At 37.9% G+C, this 22,836-nt stretch overlaps 1 protein-coding gene across 1 annotated transcript in view; it reads left to right on the forward strand.

The window, feature by feature from the left end:
- The window catches only part of LOC107592166 (CUB and sushi domain-containing protein 3-like), a 223,387-nt gene that overhangs the window by 66,362 nt on the left and 134,189 nt on the right, over window positions 1–22,836 (forward strand). The window contains exons 21-25 of the mRNA XM_016281569.1: window positions 1,697–1,899; window positions 3,922–4,113; window positions 4,691–4,829; window positions 7,412–7,599; window positions 7,916–8,110. Coding sequence (XP_016137055.1) covers window positions 1,697–1,899; window positions 3,922–4,113; window positions 4,691–4,829; window positions 7,412–7,599; window positions 7,916–8,110 — 917 coding nt within the window. The remainder of the gene's footprint in view (window positions 1–1,696; window positions 1,900–3,921; window positions 4,114–4,690; window positions 4,830–7,411; window positions 7,600–7,915; window positions 8,111–22,836) is intronic.

Consider the following 22,836-nt stretch of genomic DNA (forward strand, 5'->3'; position numbering starts at 1 on the left):
AAATAAATATTTACATTCGCCGTGCCGTTATGGAGATATGGTCGTTCAAAATTTCAATGGTTTTCCATAGACTTAAGCTTTAAAGTGTTTCATCCAGGTCGCCAGTAGCAAACAATGGAGCGCGCTCTGCTGGACAAACTAAGTAATTACACCATTTCAAGCATTTTATCTGCGTTATATGTTCTGTAAAAAAATTTCATATCGGCGGCATATCGGCCAATAATATCGGCAAAACTATATATCGGTCGGGCTCTAGTTAATACGTTAGTAAATACAAATACAACTGTTAGTTGTTAGGTCATGTAAACTCAGGTCCAGTAAAGTGTGTAATATTTTGCCATACTAGCAACAACAAATCAGCAGAATAATAAAATTTTTCAAACAGTCATTTGAGTTCCTTTTATGGTACTTTTATGATGGTTTTTTTTCAGTTTTGTAGACGGCATCAGAAATGTTGCCTCGACAACTAAATAAAATGTAAAGTTTAATTTGAAGTTCTAAAATTACTAAAAATAAAATAAATACAAATAAATTAATCCTAAATATAAATATCAAAAATGAATAAAAAATGCAAAAACTCATAACAGAATTACTAAAACTTGAAACTGAAACTGAAAATAAAATAAAAATGAAGCTATTTCAACATATTAATAAATACTAAAATAGAAATATTATTTAATTAAAATATGAAGAAACACTTGGAATATATTTCTTATTAAATTATTTGTTGATTTGGTGATGTTAGTATAGCCAAAAATTACACCGTTTACCTTTAACAGATACAACTTGTGAATTTTATCATGTATTTATGTGCTTTAGAAGTATTTTCTTAGCAGAGGTGGACAGTAGTGAAGTATTTTTACTTTACTCAAGTAAATTGAAAAAGTATCTGTACTTTATCAGAGTGGTTTTCTTTATAAAACTTTTACTTCATTACATTCCAAACCATAATGTCATACTTTTTACTGCACTACATTTCATAAATAATTTTTTTTTAACCTTTAATACTTAAGAAAATGTAGTGCTTTCTTGTACTCAAGTAAAACTTTGAATTACGTTTAAAAGTAAGAAATTACTAGATTTCTAATGTAATTACGTATTAAATGATATTTAATATGCAACGTAGTGCAGTAAAAAAAGTACAATATTATGCTTTGGAATGTTCTGAAGTAAAAGTGTTCTAAATAAAAACACAACTTACAGACACTTGAAAAGTACTTTTACAGCAGAGTAAAAATACTTCACTACTGTCTGCCTCTGTTTTATAGTTAGTTCATGTTAAAGGGATAGTTCACCCAAGAATGAAAATGATGAATTTCTTTCTTCTGTTGAACATAAAATAATATATTTTAAAGAATGTTGGTAACCAAACAGTTGCTGGTCCCCACTGACCTTCATAGTATGGGGAAAAATAAATAAATAAATTGTATGGAAGTCAATTGAGACCAGTTTGGTTACCAAATTGATTTTATGTTCAACAGAAGAAATAAACTCATACAGGTTTGTAACAACTTGAGGGTGAGTAAATGATGGCAGAATTTTCATTTTTGGGTGAACTATCCCTTTAACAAATGTTAAGCAACGGAATCTTATTATGTCGTGTTACCTAATTATTTATTTGATTAGATTAAGTGTGGGGATTTCAATCTATGTAAGTGAGTGTGAATCAGGCTTTATTATTATATTATTTTTTTAGTCTGCAGTTCTTGGCATTTGACACGGAGGCATCACATGATATCCTGAAGGTTTGGGACGGGCATCCGGAAAACGAGATGGCCCTGAAGGAAGTGAGTGGGTCACTGTTACCCGACGGCGTTCACAGCACTCTTAACGTGGTCACCATCCAGTTTGAGACGGACTTCTACATTAGCAAATCTGGATTTGCCATTGATTTCTCAAGTAAGTACTTTTCTTTAAAACCAAGTTTCACAGTACACAGTTCTAGTATCAAGTTAAAAAAAAGTTCAGCCTAATGAAGCCTTAACGGTGATAAACAGTGAAACATTTTTAGTAGGGGTGCATAGCATGACTAAAATTTTATATCATGTTCTAAACTATTAATTTTATACTGGTGTGTCATGATTATAGTCGCATGTGATTGATTCATCTTTTATCAATCATTCCAAACCCTTAATTTCAATGAATCGATTCAAAACTTTGATTTGATTTGTTTTCACTGGTTTTCATATGTAAAAATTGTTTAATAGTTTAAAATAGTTTAAAGGGGTCATATGATGCGATTTCAAGTTTTCCTTTCTCTTTGGAGTGTTACAAGCTCTTGGTGCATAAAGAAGATCTGTAAAGTTGCAAAGACTAAAGTCTCAAATCCAAAGAGATATTCTTTATAAAAGTTGAGTCAGCCACGCCTTCCTAAAACGTCTCGTTCTAACACATACCTACGTCACGATGTGGAAATATTAGCATAATGCCGCCCAAATGTGCACACAAAGAAAGAAGGCGTGGTTTCAGGAACAGCAGTAGTGTTGATGCAGTCATGTCAGGGAGACGCTGTGTGTTTCAGTGCGAAAGCAAAAGCACTTTATTTGGTCTTCCGGAAGTATAAGCAATTAGGAATCATTGGTTAAGATTTATTTACAACAGAACAGCACAGCCCAGATGTTCGAATTTGTGCAACGCATTTTATGGACGACAGTTTTTTGAACCTAGAAGAGTACAAGGCTGGCTGTGCACAAAGGCTATTTCTTGTGTCTGTCACGCGACTCTGTTGCCCTTTCGGGCTTGAACTGATGGTAAAACTAACGACATTATTAACTGTCTTGATATTTACTTTGAAAGCTTGAAGCTCGCGATTATGATAAGGGGCGTTACATTTCCGACACGTGCTTGTGGTGTTCAGCCAATCACAATGCACTGGTTCAGCTGGCCAATCAGAGCAGACTGCACTTGTCACAGGAGGGGGCTTTGTTGAAAACGAAGCGTTTAAGAGAGGCGGGGCATAGATGACCTACAATAATGTACAGTATTTGAAAAATAATGTGTTTTTTGAACATTAAAGCATGTCAACATATTCTGTTACACCAAATACACAAAATAATGATCTTGTAATATATGACCCCTTTAAATTAAAATAACATAGTGTATGAACATAAATGTGTGAGGTTATATTGGTGCATATGAATAAAAATAATTAATTATACCATTTAAGAAAATTTGGGGTGGAGTTAGATTTTTTTTATGTGTTTGAAAGAAGTCTCTTATGCTGACTATGGTTGCATTTATTTGATCAAAAATACATGTAATTTATTCCTGTGATCAAAGCTGAATTGTCAGCATCATTACTCCAGTCTTCAGTATCACATGATCCTTCAGAAATATGCTGATTTGCTGCTCAAGAAATGTTTCTTTTTATTATCACTCTTGAGAACAGTATCATCATACATACATTTACTGTCACTTTTGATTAAATTAATGCATCCTTGCTGAATGAAATAATTAATTTCTGTCAAAATAGAAACACTCCCAAACTTTTGAATGGTAGTGTATGTTCCTTAAGTTAATTTAGTTAAAAAAAAAAAACGGTGTAGCAAACATGCATGGATTGTTTTTATTACATTTTACTTTTTGCATAAAACACTTTGAATTGAATTGCCTAAAAAGGAAGCTTGGCCAAAATAATGGTTCCTCTGCTTGAAGAAAGTAAAAGCCTTTTCAAAGTAAGGTCATAAAGAGACTAAAAAACCATGCATCCATTAGCGAGTGATTTTGTAGTCAAGCAGGACAGCTGTACTGTTGCTCAGACTTATTCCACACCTGTATTAGACAGTGTTCTGCTCAGCAGAGCCCCCAGTGAGCCATTGTTTGCTACCAAGGCCACACAACCTCATTTCCGAGCGGGAAATGCTAGTGATAACTCCTGATAAGTTAAAGTGAGCACAGCTGGTCTCCGTTCCCATTTTGCAGGTTCAGTGGCGACCGCCTGCAGGGACCCGGGAACGCCCATGAACGGTAGTCGCAGCGGAGAGGGCAAAGAGCCCGGCGACACGGTGACCTTCGCGTGTGATCCGGGCTACGACCTGCAAGGAGAGCCCAGGATCACCTGCATTCAGGTGGACAACAGATTCTTCTGGCAGCCCAGTCCTCCTACATGTATCGGTGAGATTTATTCAAGTTGCAGCGATGCTGCCTGAGGCCTGTGAAATATAGGCGGCCTCTCATTTCACACTTGTCAGCTCTGACGAAATGTCTAAAATAACTAGCAGAAATGACTTGAATCACCCTTTATAAAAGGCCTGAAATAATAAATCTCTTTGATGGAAATGTCTGATCACAGCGCTCAAACTTCTGGGTTGTGGGAAACTGGGGTGAAGACTTCCCATAAAAATTTCTTCTAGGAAACTGCATTTATTTTCTGGATAGCGGGAGTCTGTGAAACCTATTTTCTTTCAACTGCCTTTAAGTTTGAGTCACATTTAGACATTTTAATGGTCAGTCTGGTTTAAAGGCAGAGCTGGAGCTTTAGAACAATTTGAACGGTGGGGGGCAGGAACCTATCAGCTTTGCTCATGAATATTAATTGAGTGATTTGAATTTGACTCATAGCTAGTTATTGAATGATTTATTAGCCAAGATGGTCATTTACTCATATGATATCTAGCCGTTTTGAAATAAAACAGCAGCGCTTGCACACTATGGGAGGGAAAAAATGTATGTACTTTATAATCTCTTCCAGCTCCTTGTGGTGGAAACATTACAGGCTCATCTGGATTCATTCTGTCTCCAAATTTCCCCCATCCGTACCCGCACAGCAAGGACTGCGATTGGTTCATCACGGTTCACCCTGATTACGTCATTTCCTTGGCATTTATCAGGTATGATCATCAACTTGTACTAAATGTTATTCTGAATACAGGAAGATACATTTTTGTTGTCCAAAAAAAAAGAGTGGAGTAAAGAGAAAAGTGGTGTAACCATCACCGAGAAACTATTATAGGTTTCAATAATATTTTGAATACATTTTTATTTTTTTTATTTAATATTTTAATTTTTAATTTTTATATTTAAATTTTATTTTGTTAGTTTTCATTTTAATTTTAGTACATTTGTTTTGTGTTTTTGTCATTTTTAATAGTTCTTGTTCCTTATTATAGGAATATATTTTAATATATCAATTTAAACTACATGAAAAAATAGAAATGTTGCCTTATTTCATTTCAAGTGCTTATTTCACTGCTTAAAAAGAAGAGATTCATTAGACATTTAAAAAAAAAATTCTCAAGATGGATAAACTACCTAGACATTTTGACGTTGTCCCACAAAAAATATCAAACTTTTTGAAAAGGTTAATCATAGAGGAGATGTTTTCAAGTTGTTGTCAGCATGATGTGCATTTTTAATGTTTCTCTGAATAAATTATGACATCTGAACATATAAAATGAGTGTCACGTCACTGACCCATAGCTGGTTCCATCTTAGAATGTAAATTAGAATATGGTATCAGACTGTAATCTGTGCACAAAAAAAATTAAAATAAATAAATAAATATATATATATATATATATATATTGTAAGTCATATGTTAATTTATTCATTATTACAGTATTTACAAATTTGTCTCAAATTAATGGCATATTATATGTATATATATATTAATGCATAATATGCATTACTGTTGCAGACCTGGGACAATAAACAAATCTTCACAATGACATTAATACAGCCGTCTGCTCTCAATACAGTACTTAATGTGAAGTGGAGCATTTTCTAACTACATTTTCCCAAAGCATCACTGTGCCATTTATGTGCATTTTCCACCCACATCGGATGTTTCCACTTCATAACATTTCCCCCACCTGAAACATATACAGAAAAGGCTCTTCAAAACATTTTCTGCCTCAGATGACCCAAAAGGTCTTTTAGGAAGATCACAGGCACATATTTTAATAGCTTCAGCCGGGCACACAGTGAAAACTGGATGGAGCTTGTGATGTTGTCAACAAGCATGTGATGAATTTTCATGTTTATAATAGGATGCTGCTTATTTTCTCTTTCCTGTTTTACAGCCTTCATACTTTATAAGCAATTTGCAATTCTACACTGCAAAATTAAAACTTATTTTAAAGGGGTCATATGATGCTGCAAAAAAAAACATTATTTTGTGTATTTGGTGTAATGAAATGTGTTTATGCAGTTTAAGGTTTAAAAAAACACATTATTTTCCACATACTGTACATTATTGTTTCTCCTCTATGCCCCACCTTTCTGAAACGCGTTGATTTTTACAAAGCTCATCGGTCTGAAAAAGTGAAGTGTGCTCTGATTGGCCAGCTATCCAGTGCGTTGTGATTGGCCAAATTCCTCAAGCGTGTGACAGAAATGTTACGTCCCTTACCATATTGTGATCTCTGCGGCAACCACATGTGACGACCCCAGGCTAGACTCCGCTTCTTCCACGGTGAAAGCCGAGGTGGCGATCCACAGCGCCAAGTTGAAGTATTTCCTCAGCGACCAGCACAGATCAGCTCTAGGCATGACGAAGCGGATATCGTCCTCTTTTGGAAGGCCAAACAAAGTAGTTTCGCTTTCACAACGAAGCACACAGCACCTTCACGACATGGTGGCAGCAACAACAATACTACAGCGAGAATAAAAGTTACACCTTCTTTCTTTGCGTGAACAATTGGGCTGCATTATGCAAATCTTCCCACATAGTGACGTAGACATCTGGGGGCGTGTTAGAACGAGCCGTTTTAGGTAGGCGTGGCTGACTCTTAACTTTTATAAAGAATATCTCTTTGGATTTGAGACTTTAGTCTTTGCAACTTTACAGATCTTCTTTATGCACCAAGAGCTTGTAACACTCCAAAGAGAAAGGAAAAAATTGAAATCGCATCATATGACCCCTTTTACTACGAATTCTTAAATCAAGATATATTTACTGTAGAATAACGGAATTATAAGTCTTGTTTTCTGAAAATTGTATAATAATGAAATGAGTTTATAATTAAAATGTTTAATTTTCTGATTTTTTCTTCTTGTTTTAAGCATAAATTCACTTAATTTTGACATTTTTCAGAAAACAAGACGTAATGGCTCAAGACATTTTGCTTCTCAAGTAAATGTATCTTCATTTAAGAAAGTTTAGATATTTGTACTGGAAAAAAAGAGAAAAAGAAAGAGAGAATGTACATATAATGTACATGAAAACACCATATCTACCATCAAAAAGGTTTAAATGACTGTGCTGTATTCCTCCTCCTATAGTTTTGTAAAATCTCACTTTTCGGTGCATTTTTTACCATCCCTTTTCTGTGCAATGATTTGCAATGACATGCTGACAGTATTTTCATTTGTGGTTGAACTAATCTTTCAGGAGGAGTAAATTGCGCAGAAAAAAGTCGAGATCGCCATTTGCACTGTGTTTTGATCCTATACTGTGTTTGTCTTGTCTCAGTTTTAGCATTGAGCCCAACTATGACTTCTTGTACATCTATGATGGACCTCACAGCAACAGTCATCTGATCGGCACATTTCAAGACAGCAAGTTGCCTGAAAAGGTCGAAAGCAGCTCCAACATCATGCACATTGCCTTCCGCAGCGATGGATCCGTGAGCTACACGGGCTTCCATCTGGAATACAAAGGTAATTGCTCTTTTGTTTCGGCCTGGTTTTCAAAGAGCCCGAAAGGGGCTGTTCTCGAACTGGATTTGTGCCCTTGAGCGATGCACTTATTGATTTTTATCGATTGAGGGCGAGTAAATGATGACAGAGTGTTCATACTTTGGTAAACGGCTCCTTTAGGACTGTCATGATATACAGTTTCAAGATGCTTGAGCGCAAACTGGAAAGTTTCAAAGGTTGACAGTGACTCACCGCTTGGCGTTTTTATCTCTTCAGATCTTTTCATCTTCTACAGCTTTAACATACGCCATATGTCTTGTGTTCCTCTCCCGTATAGCTAAACTGCGTGAGGCTTGTTTTGACCCGGGCAGCGTGATGAATGGCACTCGGTTGGGTGGAGACTATAAGCTGGGCTCCACTGTGACCTTCTACTGTGATCCAGGCTACCAGCTCCAGGGTTATTCCAGTCTCACCTGTGTCATGGGCGGCACCAACAGACCCGAGTGGAACAGAGCTCTGCCCAGCTGCCAAGGTATGTTCGCGTTCCCATCTGTATTGTGTGTGTGAATATAAGAAGAACATCCCCTTATGACCCAAATAACTGCATCTATTTTTGGAGCTGTGTGGGATATGTCTGTTTGCATGTTTTATCCTTCTTTTCCTTGTGAATGAAAGTCAGAATTTTACAGATCAACATGAGGGTGTTTACATGTACTCCATAACTTTTGAAAATTATCATTTGAAAAATACATTTTGCAAATCAATAAACCACATACTAGAAAACGTCCCAGGTAACGTATGTAACCATGGTTCCCCGAGGGAACGAGACGCTGCGTCGGAAAACGCTAGGGGAACGCCTTCAGCGATATCAAGCTCTGAATCATATGTGTAATCAGTCGAACGATGGGCGAGACATCCGCGGCGGGTGACGTCATGACCAGGAAGCTTTAAAAGCACGTGAGGTGCCGCCGGCACTAGCTTCTTAGGAGTGAAGCAAGCTCTAGTAGGGATGCCGGAAGTATGGCCTTGCGATGCAGCGTCTCGTTCCCTCGGGGAACCATGGTTACATACGTAACCTGGGACGTTCCCCTTCGGGAACTCGAGCTGCGTCGGAAAACGCTAGGGGAACGAGATGTCCACACCGCCAGACTTGCAAATCCCTGCCTGGTGTGAAATGGCACGGCTATGGCAAGAGAACAAAAGAGCCCGGAGTGGCTAAAGTAGGCGGGGCTCGCCATCCCGAAGGCCAACTTCTGGAGGAGTGAATCTTGACCCCCAAAGGAGAGGGGAGATCAGAGGACTCGAGGCTATGGAATAGCATCCTGATCCACCACTTAGCCTAAGTTTCTCTGGCCAGAGGCCTCGGCCTCAGCACACCGCAGAGGAAATGTGTAAGAAGAGGGTGTCTTCCCACTGAATGGCCACCGAGAGGGGCGTGGTAGGCCGCAATGGCCGCCACGAAGCCCTCTAGGGTGGAGTGGGTCAACCCTGCGGATAAACAGGCCTGCAGGAACTCCAGAACTGTACCAAACGGGCAGTTAGCTGGGTCGGGCTGGCGGTCTCCGCAGAAATACAGTTTCCTCATAGAGGGAGCTCTGGATGGAGGATGGTCTCAACAACCTCGGTCTCAACAGTCATGACGTCACCCGCCGCGGACGTCTCGCCCATCGTTCGACTGATTACACATATGATTCAGAGCTTGATATCGCTGAAGGCGTTCCCCTAGCATTTTCCGACGCAGCTCGAGTTTCCGAAGGGGAACTGCCACGTGTTAGACCGTGAATAAGATGTCAGAAAAGGGCAAAATCGAGGTGTGATGACCTTTCGCTAATAAACGAACATCATTTAAAGCATTTATGTGACCTTACACGTCAGCTGATTAGGTGTAATCACAGTAAGATGTGAACTTTCAATGAGTGTCAACAAAACCCTGACAATAACTATCAAAAATCACCTCATTATAAGAGTATGGTTTATGAGTTTAGAAGCAAATCAATAAACCCACAGAAACAAGAAGGTAAAAAGATTTCTGTATGTAGAAAGGAGCTTGATTTTGTTTATTTGATAAGTTATTTCAGGGTCAGAGCTAGTCAATACATTTTGATGAAAGAATATGGGGGGAAAAATCATTTTATGTGGAATAATGTGCACTAATGAATCACTCTTAATAACACCAGTAATGTATATTATGTTAAATCTGGACCATTTTGATTTCATGTTGATTTAAAATGTAATACGAAATGCGCACATTGAATAAACATTGAAAACACACACACACATACACATTAGGTTTGGGCCGATAGACGATGGCTGATAGACATCACAATGTTGAGCCGGCATCGTGACCCCCCCCCCCCCCCCCGCCCCCCCTCCCCCCCGCCGGTGGCGGACCCTTGAGATAGACCGGCCGTCTGAGTCTCCCCGGGAAGGGTTGGGCCACGGAAGGGCCCTTCTCCTGCGCGCTTGTACCGCGTGACCCCCCCCCCCCATTCCCCCTGCATCCCAATACCGTGTTCGAAAAGAAAATGACATGTAGGCAGAACCCCTAAAGGGAATAAATACGAGATGGGAGGTTCGTCTCATATATATTTCAATGTTTTTCCTCGCAGTAATATAATTGGGTAATTATACTACATATATATTTCGGCATCAGGCATTGAAACTGGCATCGTGCTTTTGAATGCATGATCGCTTTTAGTTTAACTTTTTTACTTTCGAGATTCGCAATTGCACATACTCTGTTTATACAATGGAGCGGCAGTACTTACCAGACATTTTACAAGATTATATGTTTCAGTGGTACTCAGGAAGCGATGCTTGTCAGCCTCCCTCATATCCGCCAAGGTCAGCCATAGGTGGCGCTCCTGGACCACCAATGTGGACATCGTCTGACCCAGGGCCCCGTGACTTTCATCGCCCTAAGCGCGAGGTCCTTGTTTCTCTCGAACACTCGCGGAGATTCGTCCTGAAGAAGGCTCGGCTCCGAAGCGAAAAGCTGATGTGCGTTTGCACGCGCTCTCCTTTTATACCCGCGCTGCAGGGCGGGGTGCGCGTGGCGAAACACGCACGCCAACTGTCATTGGCTTGTTTAGTTAACACTCGAAGGGGATTGGGCTCTCGGGCGAGATCCCAATTCGTCAGTCACTGACGTAACGTAGAACGTGACTGACTGAATGGGAACTGCAAATCATTCACCATTGTCCTCAGTCATCTCTCCTTACTCTGTTTATGTGGTAAGTGAAATTTTATGTACTATAATGTAACAGGCAACCGTTACACCGTGTCTACACCAGACGCAACAGTTGTCGTGTCACGCCGCGCCGCATCAGCTAAAGTCTGTCTACACTGGACGCAGGGTTGCCAGGTTTTCACAGCAAAACCCGCCCAATTGCAAAACTAGTCCAAAACTAGCCCAATAGCTTTTCTGGGGCGATCCCCCGGTAAAAATTGTTTTCCGGGGGGGAGGGGGGGGGGAAAATACAATTTTTTTTGGCGGGGTTCCCACTGTAAAAGTCGCATTCCAGGGGATAAATATCACGTTATTGGGGTTGCTTCAACCCGCGTCAACAGTGTAAAAGTAGCCCAATTCCACGGGAAAACCGCAGACTTGGCAACACTGACTGGACGCGACAAAGCGACCGTTGAAAATCATTTGAAATTTGTGTCAGCATGTCATAAACAGAACGCGGCAGCAGTTTACTGTTGGGGATTTGTCGTGTCACGGCGCATTCAGTGTAGACAACATCACTGATTATAATGAGTTCTATAGACTGATCTATATATATAATAAATCTCTATTATAGATCAGTGGTTCTATAGTATTTTGTCATGCTGCGCCGCTTGCGTTCGGTGTAGACACGGTGTTAGGAATCGTGTTTTCCCTTATAAGGATTCACGCTTTGGGCACACCCCCACACCCCTCCCCCCGCTCGCCCCCGCAGATGTCATCGTCCATCGCGATGTTTCACTGTAGACATCGTCCAATGCCAATTTTGTAGGCATCGCCCAACCCTAATACACACACACACACACACACACACACACACACAGACAGCATTTGCATGTAGAACTAAATTGAGGTAACATGCTTAAATTTCAAGGTAGATGTATTCATTGGGTTTGTTAATCATTTACAAGGTTTCACAGGTAATATTAAATAGTTTAAGGGTTTTCTTGTTATATCTCCTGATTTTTAGAATGATTTTGACAATTGATTGGATCCAGTGGTTTTAATTTAATTATATTTTAGCTACAAAATTTTATTTTAATGTAATTTTACGTCCATCGGTCCATCGCGATGTTTCACTGTAGACATCGTCCAATGCCAATTTTGTAGGCATCGCCCAACCCTAATACACACACACACACACACACACACACACACACACAGACAGCATTTGCATGTAGAACTAAATTGAGGTAACATGCTTAAATTTCAAGGTAGATGTATTCATTGGGTTTGTTAATCATTTACAAGGTTTCACAGGTAATATTAAATAGTTTAAGGGTTTTCTTGTTATATCTCCTGATTTTTAGAATGATTTTGACAATTGATTGGATCCAGTGGTTTTAATTTAATTATATTTTAGCTACAAAATTTTATTTTAATGTAATTTTAACTATAAAACTAATAAAAAGTGTTTTCAATAATTGAAATAAGGCTGAAATAAATGATAAATATTAAAAGAAAAAAAGAAAAAATATAAATGAAAAAGAAATCTTGCCTTAGCAACTAATTGAAATAAGTTGAAGTACTAAAATTGCTCAAATTAAAAGTTATATAGAAATATACAAAAAGAAAATTAATAAAAATGAAAAAAATCACATACAATTAAAAACTGAAACTATACAAATAAAAGCAAATTCAAAACAACAAATCCTATAATAATACATTAATAATACTAAAATAACACTGATTGGATTGTGAAAAATTGGCATTACATACTATATACTGAAGTCAAGTGACTGGATGGGAGGAAGAGTCAAAATCAAGGCATGTCATGTAGATTTTATCTTAAATTTATGACATTTTTTAGATGAGATATTACTATTTAAGATGTTTGCATGATAATGCACATTGTCAGATTATTATTTGTGAGTAAGGTCTTTCAGACCAGTATTTTTTTCTCTGTGCAAACAGAAATGTAGTTTACAGAGAGGTCTTTGTATCCTTGTATTTTATAGAGGACACAAGTGGATGGTAGAGAAATGAATGACAAAGAAATGGCACAGAAGTTTTCACATGTTTGTGCATCGGACACAGCCTCTAGTTGATACTGCACAGATCTGGACCAAAGGCTGGTCTATTGATTTCAGAGGGGTTTTTTTCTGCATGCATGCATGCATGGGTGACCTTGCTAACCCTCTTTGAATGAGATTGTGTTGGAAATGCATCATGTGGAATGAGCCGCCCGTCCGCTGGAACAAAAGTGATGTTTTTTTGTTACACTGCAGCGGGTAACAACTCACAATGATTTAGTAATGGCTCATTGTTCTGCGCTATTTTGCAAATGATCTTCATAGAGCTGCTGATATAAACCATCGCTCCCCAGATCTCCTTGGAGACAGCGGAATTGTTATGGAAAGACTTTATATTCAGCATATTTTGTGATGTTTCTTGCTATGCCTTGGGAGGGTTAGACTGAAGACAGACTGAAGAAAGTTTTTCTTTAGCGTGAGCTGTGTGGCTAACTAGTTGCTGACTAATCAGACAAGATGCACGTTGGGTGGATTCAGATCTCAGTGGACGGTTTCATCAATATTTACTCTGTTTACTGTTTTAAAGGGGTCCTATTATGCTTTTTCACTTTTTCAACTTTAGTTAGTCTGTAATGTTGCTGTTTGCTGATCTTAAAAAAGATCTGCAAAGTTCAAAAGTTCAAAGTCCACTTCAAAACGAGATATTTTATTTAAAGGTGGGGTAAGTGAATTTTTTTTTTAAAACGCTTTAGAAAACTGATTCGGGCTGAATAGCAAAACAAACGTGTAGCCAGTCAGCAGTAAGGGGCGTGTCTACTCATGATGTGGAGGAGAGAGAGTTCAGTGAACAGAACGGACATTAGCCGAGCCGAGCGACAGAAAGATAGAGATGGCAGATAAAAAACAAAAGAGGGAAACATCTGCGGAACAAACGAATGCTTAAGGCAAGAAGTAGGACCCGTATAAATATCGAATCAGCTTTCCAGCGCTGGAGAGAACTCAAGGAGCGGTAGGCCTGCGATCGGACGCCGAGGTTGCTTTGTTTCTTCTCGATAGGTGAGTAACACCGTGTCTGTGCCGCAACAGCTAAAGTCTGTCGAGTACACTGGACGCGACAAAGCAACCATTGAAACTAATTTGAAATTTGTCTCAATACGTCATGAATAGAACGCAGCAGCAGTTTTCTGTCGGGGATTTGTTGTGTCATGCCACGCCGCATCCAGTGTAGACCATAGATATGTATATACATCTATGGCAGGCACGGCGCCAGAATTTTTTCTCTACCGGTGCTAAGGGGGGGCTAAGAAAATAAATGATATTGATGACGTCAGAGTAAACCGGGGCTAAACCGGGGCTATTCAAAATTCTGACGGGGCTGTAGCCCCCCCCTAGCCCCGGTGTAGCGCCGTCACTGATCTATGGTGTAGACAGCATCACTGATTATAATGAGTTCCATAATATTTTGTCGCGCCGCGCCACTCGCATCCGGTGTAGACATGGTTTAACATTGGTTTTGCTTTGTTTCACAGAACTAATCGTTGCCTGGGTTGCGTACGTATGTGTGGGGCGGAGCGATCAAAATGGGGCTGAGACCCTTTTGGGGTAAGGGCGTGTTTGTTTTGGTGATTTGAAATGTCAACATTGGCTACCAGAAATCGCTTACCCCACCTTTAACAGAAATCACTTTTCAAAAACTATAACGAATGACTCGTCTTGGACTACAACGCATATTTTCCGGGATTTGTGATATCACAAATATCGACAAATGGGACGAGACCTGGTTTAGCTGCATTAGAGAAGGCAACAAGTGTTATCACTATGTCGGAGACACGCTAGCTTTCCCAAGGCACACAAACTTAAAGTGGTTACAATCATCCGGGTTTCAATCGCGCTCAAATTTATTTGATATTGACGAAATATTTACACTGAAGCTCACAGGTGGCTATGGTAAGGGGCATGACATTTCCCGACCAGGCGCAGAGTGGAGCCAATCACAACACACACAGGCCCAGCTAACCAATCACAACACATTTCGTATTTCAGAAGGCGGGCCTTCATTTGATTCAGGAACTATTCGAGCCGTTCATGCCAGACTGGGGAGAGAGGTGTTGTAATAATGTAAAATATGTGAAAAATTTGTTTTTCGAACAACCTAGTATGAGAGCCTGTTCGTTTACCCTCGAAGTAGATTGGTCTCTCTAAGCGAGATCCCAATTTCGTCGGTCATTCGACATGACGTCTCCGTTCCGTCCTTCAGGGAACGAGGGTTACCATACGTGACCGAGACGTTACACATTTTTATGTTTTTACACCTGAAATGCTAGTCTCTGTCCAGATCCATCTCCTGCCAATTACTCTGCTCTCTGTGTTTGTCATGGAGGATGAGACACCGGTCATAACACTCTTCATTCCTGCCAGTCTCTTCATAGGTGTCGTGTCAGGCTTGTGCTCTTCCGCCTGCAAAGCATTGATTAATAATGGATGTGTTTGTGCTGGGGTCTCGTGTATGGACTGTGTCACCCTGTGCACACAAGCCCACAAGGACTTGACAGGGCATCTGACGGCTGTCTCTTACACACTGTTAGACCAGCTCAGGGGTGTGAAGAGATGCTGGATTATGCACTGCGGCTTACATGTGCCTCTGCAGATGCCTGGGACACGGTGTACATGTGCATGTGTGGAGAGTGTGAATTATGGGGGAGTTGGAGAGGATTGATCCCTCACAAAAGAAGTCAGAAATAATATACTTATAATCTGGCTTTATATAGGTCTATAGCAGGGATGTGCGGTTTATTGAATCTTTACAATATAGTCACAGTGATTTGACAACGTTGTTAAAGTGCTTTTTATTTGGCCATTAAGTTTCCAGAAGTGCGTGTGATTATCAGACTAGTTTTACTATCTTTTCTTCTCTCGTGTTTTAATAGCATCTCTTTTTTTGTCAAGCACAGTGTTAAAGATTCATTTCTTTGAATCAATTCAACAATTTACTTACAAAAGCGTTGTTGCATTTTCATGTATTGTAATATTTTAGTAAATACAGTAAATAAATATTTATTGTAGTGAAAATATTGCTGTTTATTAACCCTCTGAGGTCGACAAATGCGCCAGCGTGTTTTGTTGCATTTTTTTTTAAAGCCCCTAAAGGAACTTAAATTACTCCATCAGATAAGAGCAATACATCAATCAAATCTGTAAAGGGTTTACTTTTATTTGTATACACACATAATAACAACAAAACTGTGTGCTTTTGTAAAATAAAGAAAACAAACGATGCGCTGTCTGCCGCCTTGGTCTCTGTGATCTTCATTTACAAATGCATCACTAAAATAAACTGAAACTCAGCGAATACCCGACACAAAGACATGAGAGTAATATCTATAGAAAGCTTGACATGTCTACTTTTAAACTAAGCAAGTCTTATCGAAAACAAATATTCTGTGATAAAGTAATCGGTATGAAACCAACGCGATGTCTAGTCTTTATTGCTGCCAGTGTTATTATAGTCCACTAAAACAAAAACCATAAACATTTTTTAGTAACTTGAAATAAATGTTAACTGAACAAAAACAAAAAAACTTATTTTATTTCAGCTCCTTTCCAACATTTCTCATTTTCATTTAGTTTAGATCTAGATGTACTAAAATATCTAAAAATGAATAAAATAATAGACATATATATATATATATACACACACATACATATATATATATATATATATATATGTATGTATGTATGTATATATATATATATATATATGTATGTATGTATGTGTGTGTATATATATCTATTATTTACAATTTAACTGTGTATTATTTTATTATTTTATTCATTTTTAGTTATATATATATATATATGTATATATATACTGTATATATATATATATATATATATATATATATATATATAACTAATAGAAATGTCAAGAATACAACGAAATTATTAAAACATTAACAAATTGAAATATAAACAAAATTAAAAAATTAAAACTATTCAAACTGTTAATATAAATTATAATAATATCTCAAAGATGCTAAAATAACACTGATCGCTGTATATAAATGAAAATAATCAAATATTCTTTCAGTTCATTTAGTTATAAAAAGTTTAAAACATGCCTTGATAATTTGATAACTGTCTATTTTTACAATATTTTACTTATTGCATTAGATATTTGGATTTGAATTGGCTATTGTAAATATTGAGAGATACAGTATACTATATAGATACAGTATAAGACTGAAATTACAATGTTTCAGTTCAAGTTAGAGCAGATATCATACATGCTGTGTGTGTATGTACAGTATGTGTGAGTGTACAGTGGGTACGGAAAGTATTCAGACCGCCTTAAATTTTTCACTCTTTGTTATATTGCAGCCATTTGCTAAAATCATTTAAGTTAATTTTTTTTCCTCATTAATGTACACACAGCACCCCCATATTGACAGAAAAACACAGAATTGTTGACATTTTTGCAGATTTATTAAAAAAAGAAAAACTGAAATATCACATGGTCCTAATTATTCAGACCCTTTGCTCAGTATTTAGTAGAAGCACCCTTTTGATCTAATACAGCCATGAGTCTTTTTGGGAAAGATGCAACAAGTTTTTCACACCTGGATTTGGGGATCCTCTGCCATTCCTCCTTGCAGATCCTCTCCAGTTCTGTCAGGTTGGATGGTAAACGTTGGTGGACAGCCATTTTTAGGTCTCTCCAGAGATGCTCAATTGGGTTGAAGTCAGGGCTCTGGCTGGGCCATTCAAGAACAGTCACAGAGTTGTTGTGAAGCCACTCCTTCATTATTTTAGCTGTGTGCTTAGGGTCATTGTCTTGTTGGAAGGTAAACCTTCGGCCCAGTCTGAGGTCCTGAGCACTCTGGAGAAAGTTTTCGTCCAGGATATCCCTGTACTTGGCCGCATTCATCTTTCCCTCAATTGCAACCAGTCGTCCTGTCCCTGCAGCTGAAAAACACCCCCACAGCATGATGCTGCCACCACCATGCTTCAATGTTGGGACTGTATTGGACAGGTGATGAGCAGTGCCTGGTTTTCTCCACACATACCGCTTAGAATTAAGACCAAAAAGTTCTATCTTGGTCTCATCAGACCAGAGAATCTTATTTCTCACCATCTCACAACTCCATGCGGGCTTTCATGTGTCTTGCACTGAGGAGAGACTTCCGTCGGGCCACTCTGCCATAAAGCCCCAACTGGTGGAGGGCTGCAGTGATGGTTGACTTTCTAAAACTTTCTCCCATCTCCCGACTGCATCTCTGGAGCTCAGCCACACTGATCTTTGGGTTCCTTCTTTACCTCTCTCACCAAGGCTCTTCCCCCCCGATAGCTGTGCTTTGCCACAATTCTGTCTCTGAGCTCTTCAGGCAGTTCCTTTGACCTCATAATTCTCATTTGCTCTGACATGCACTGTGAGCTGTAAGGTCTTATATAGACAGGTGTGTGGCTTTCCTAATCAAGTCCAATCAGTATAATCAAACACAGCTGGACTCAAATGAAGGTGTAGAACCATCTCAAGGATGATCAGAAGAAATGGACAGCACCGGAGTTAAATATATGAGTGTCACAGCAAAGGGTCTGAATACTTAGGACCATGTGATATTTCAGTTTTTCTTTTTTAATAAATCTGCAAAAATGTCAACAATTCTGTGTTTTTCTGTCAATATGGGGTGCTGTGTGTACATTAATGAGGAAAAAAAAAAAAACTAAATGATTTTAGCAAATGGCTGCAATATAACAAAGAGTGAAAAATTTAAGGGGGTCTGAATACTTTCCGTACCCACTGTATATCTCTACAAAATGTTAAGAATTTTAACTAAATTAGACAAAATAAAAATCGCATTGTTTTTTTTTTCTCATTCAGTACTTCTCTGAATAAGCTATTTAACAGATGTTATGTATGCATATAGTCCACTAGATAAAATAATTAGATGAATTTACACAAATGTCCCTGTTCAAAAGTTTATGAACACTTGATTCTTAATGTGTGTCATTAGCTGGATGATCAATGACTGTTTCTTTGATTTGTGAAAGCTGTTCAGCTGCCCACTGCTCTTGTGAAAAATCCTCCAGGTCCTGCGCATTATTTGCATCTTCATCATATTTGACCCCTTTCCAAGAGTGACTGCATGTTTTCACACTGAGGACAATTGAGAGACACGTGCACCACTATACGAGCTTTCGGAAAACTTTTGGAACTGAATGATCAAGGTAAATTGTACTTGTTTTGTGTTCTGGGAAACATTTAAATAATTTCTGTAGCTTCTGAAGGGCAGTACTGAATGTAATAATAAGATGGTTAAGCAAAATTTACACCTCATTGTCCTTCTCAAATGTATTCACGCTCAGATCTTAATGCATCATGTTACCGCCTTGAGCATCAGTGAATGTTTAAAGCTTTGGTAACAGTTGTGTATGAATCCCTCAGTTGTCTTCAGTGTGAAAAGATGGATCTTAATTATATAGGCACTTTTGGAAAGAAATCAGCACCCTTTGAAAGTCATTGTATGAGTTGTATACCGCATCTGTGTACTTCTTCCTTTGAGACACAGCCTACATTTATAGATTTGTGAAACTCCAGCACTGGGAGATGTTTAAATTGACATGAACAATCATCTGCAGAGATGAACAATTATAACATGAGTCACAAATGATGATGTTCTTTGACTCAGGAGTGAATGATTTTAGTGTTCGGACGTATTGATTCTGTCACCATGTCTTGTTTGCTAATCCTCTGAAATTAATATTTCGCCACAGAATATTGTGGGATCAGCAATAATAAACCCGCACTGAGACTTTGAATTTCACATCAAATAATGCAAACGGGGCAGCGGTTTTCCCACTTGTGCAAGTCAAAGAATATAAATGTCACTCGAAAGAAAGATTTATATTTTGCAAAGTTGTATGACTGGATGAAAGCTTCTGCCTGCTCCATTAGATCCTAATCACTTTTTATCCCGCTTTTGCCATTATTTTTGCCCATCTCTCTTGCATTATGCTAAATTGTATGGCTTATTGTGAAGAAATAAATCACACTGCCTTCTAATCGATGACGGAATAAAGACTGTATCTTAAAAAGACTCTATAGGTTGTATTTTAGAGTATGAGATGGAAAAGTATTATTGTCAGGCATATAATTCTGTTCTAGCTGGTTGATGAATGACTGAGCGCTGTTAACAATGCTCGCTATAACTCTAGAGCTTTTGCCGCAGCTGTCATATCGTGCCATATTATATAGATTTACACCTTACTGTATGTTGCCTTTGTTAAAATGGTTCAACTATAAAAGTTCCTTCTCAAATGAACTTTCAGTTAAAGGTGGACTCATTTTTTCCACTTTCCACAAAGCAAAAGTTTAACTTTATTTTATTTGTATACTTGTTATTTTTGACAATTCTTTTTTAGAAAAATGTAGCCCTGCATGAGATGGAGTCTCCTATCGGTGCCTTCGGCATAACTGTGGCTCCTCCTTACAAAGGGAGATCAAACTACAAAAAATAGTTTTGGCCCTGAGGCAAAAATGAGTATTTTATTTATGCCACATGTTTTTAAATGAACTGTCAGAAGCAAAGTATATTTTGTAATAACATCAATATTTCTTTACAAGGCAGTTTTACAATAAATTATGTTTTGTAAGGGTTTATAATTTGTGATATAATTTAGCTATAATGTAACTACATATAGGACACTTGATCAGCATAAATTCATAAACGAAAATTTTTCTAAAATTGTGGCACAGTAAGTGTACGACAAAATATTTAAATCAGTAAATAATTGTTGACAACATACATTTATACTATTTAAACAATTTCAGGGAAAAATGCATCACATAAGTATTATTTTTGTATTATTTGTGTACTATTAGTATATATTAATATTTTGAATTTTATATTTTCAGTTTTTAATTTTAGTTTTAGTATTTTGTTGTGTGCTTTCTTTCTTTCTTTACTGTTTTTTTTTTAATATTTCTGTTAAGCCTTTATTTTTCTTTATAGCAATTTAAGTGCTTCAACTTCTGGGCAACAATTTCTTTATTTTAAGTATTTAATCTGATTAATCTAATATTTAATGTAATTATATGAACACTCCAAAGAGAAAGAACAACTTGAAATCGCATCATATGACCCCTTTAAGTCGCTGGGGTATATCTGTAGCAATAGCCAAAAAGACATTGTATGGGACAAAATTATCAATTTTTCTTTTATGCCAAAAATCTTTAGGATATTAAGTAAAGATCATGTTCCATGAAGATATTTTGTACATTTTCTACCATGAATATATCAAAACTTAATGTTTGATTAGTAATATGCATTGCTAAGGACTTCATTTGAACAACTTTAAAGATGATTTTCTCAATATTTAGATTTTTTTTTTTGCACGCTCAGATTACAGCTGTTCAAATAGTTGTATCTCAGCCAAATATTGACAAACCATACATCAGTGGAAAGCTTATTTATTCAGCTTTCAGATGATGTATAAATCTCGATTTCAAAAAATGGACCCTTATGACTGGTTTTGTGGTTTAGGGTCACATATTTGCATACTGAACTGTGATTGGCTTTGTCTCTCCTGCATAGTCCTATATTTAACAATTCACAAGCTCCTTTGCACTGTAAAGTGTCTATGAATGGTTACAAAACCTGAAAAATGTTGCCTTCTCTAAGGGGGAAAAATACTCAAAATGTTAAACCCATGGGTTAAATTTAATTTTTATAATGTTAAGTTTCATATTGTTTGACTAACGTTTGAAGCAAAATACATTCTAAAACATAAGTAAACTGTAATCAAACCAGCTTGCATTCATACAGACAAGAACAACGCAACACATTTTTTGTAATACTGACCAGAAAATGTAAAAAAAAACATGTATTTCGGGCAACCAGGTGAGACACAGAGCCCACGACCGATCTAAAGTATCCAGATAGAAATTTGTTACCCATTCTCAATGGGAAAGTGCCCAAGCAACATTACTCAAATTGCTCAAAATTTTGCCCCATGTATCATCAGCCTTAGAGAGTGAGTGAATTAGAGAGTGCATGAATCTGCGGTTTGAATTTCCATCAGAAATAGTAGACGATCTGGGTACCTTTGGGATACTCACTTGAACATACTATGATTTGAGACACTAATTATCATTTTGAATACAAGATCTGACAGGTAGTATGCGAACTGGGATGCAGCAGCCACACAACTTTTTGGGATTTTACAACTTTACAGGAACATTGTGCTAATGCCTCACCTTAAAATTTGAAAGGACATTGATGACGTTTCATCAGAGTCTCTGAGTTGCATGGGGATAGGTTGGTGCTGTTATGAGCACGATGTTCTCATTATTGACATTGGTTCCACTGAGTTTGGTCGGGATGAGAGATTTTTGGCAGTAAGTGTGTAAACGGTTGATCCCATCGTGAGACCTATCCATGGTACTGAATCCCTTAACCTCCTTTTGAACCGCTGGAGAGCGTGAATATCAAGTTCTTAACCTTAAGGTTGGTTATAGTCCTTGCTTTAGTTTCAGCCAAGTGGGTGAGTAGCATGCTTTATCTGTTCACCCAGAATATCTGAGCTTTAACGCAGATTATAAGGGTATACAGTAAGGGTTTTGCTATTGCTTTCCTTTCGAAGGTCAGTGCTTTGTATGGAGGTACTGGAGTCAAGTGCCTTTTATATCTGCTGGAGATATTTGTGTGATGGCAAGCTGGCTTTCTCTACACTTTTTATCAAATTAAAGGAATAGCTCATGCAGAAATTAAATTTTGCTGAAACGCCATCCAAGATGTTAAATTATTTTGTTTCTGCATTACAATTTGGAGAAAATTGGCATCCAAACAGCTGATAAAAACATCACCATAATCCACACGTAATCCACACCACTCCAGTCCGTCAATGAGCTGCGTGTTTGTAATAAACAAATCCATCATTAAGGCATTTTAAATGTAAACTGTTACTTCTGGCCAAAACAAAACTCCATAATGTATAATAACGCTTCCTCCAGTAAAAATCTCCTGTTGTCTCTCACATCAAAATCCACCAACATATTTGTTT

Source organism: Sinocyclocheilus grahami, unplaced genomic scaffold (genome assembly GCF_001515645.1).
Source record: "Sinocyclocheilus grahami isolate Dianchi unplaced genomic scaffold, SAMN03320097.WGS_v1.1 scaffold150.1, whole genome shotgun sequence".
Lineage (NCBI taxonomy): Eukaryota > Metazoa > Chordata > Actinopteri > Cypriniformes > Cyprinidae > Sinocyclocheilus > Sinocyclocheilus grahami.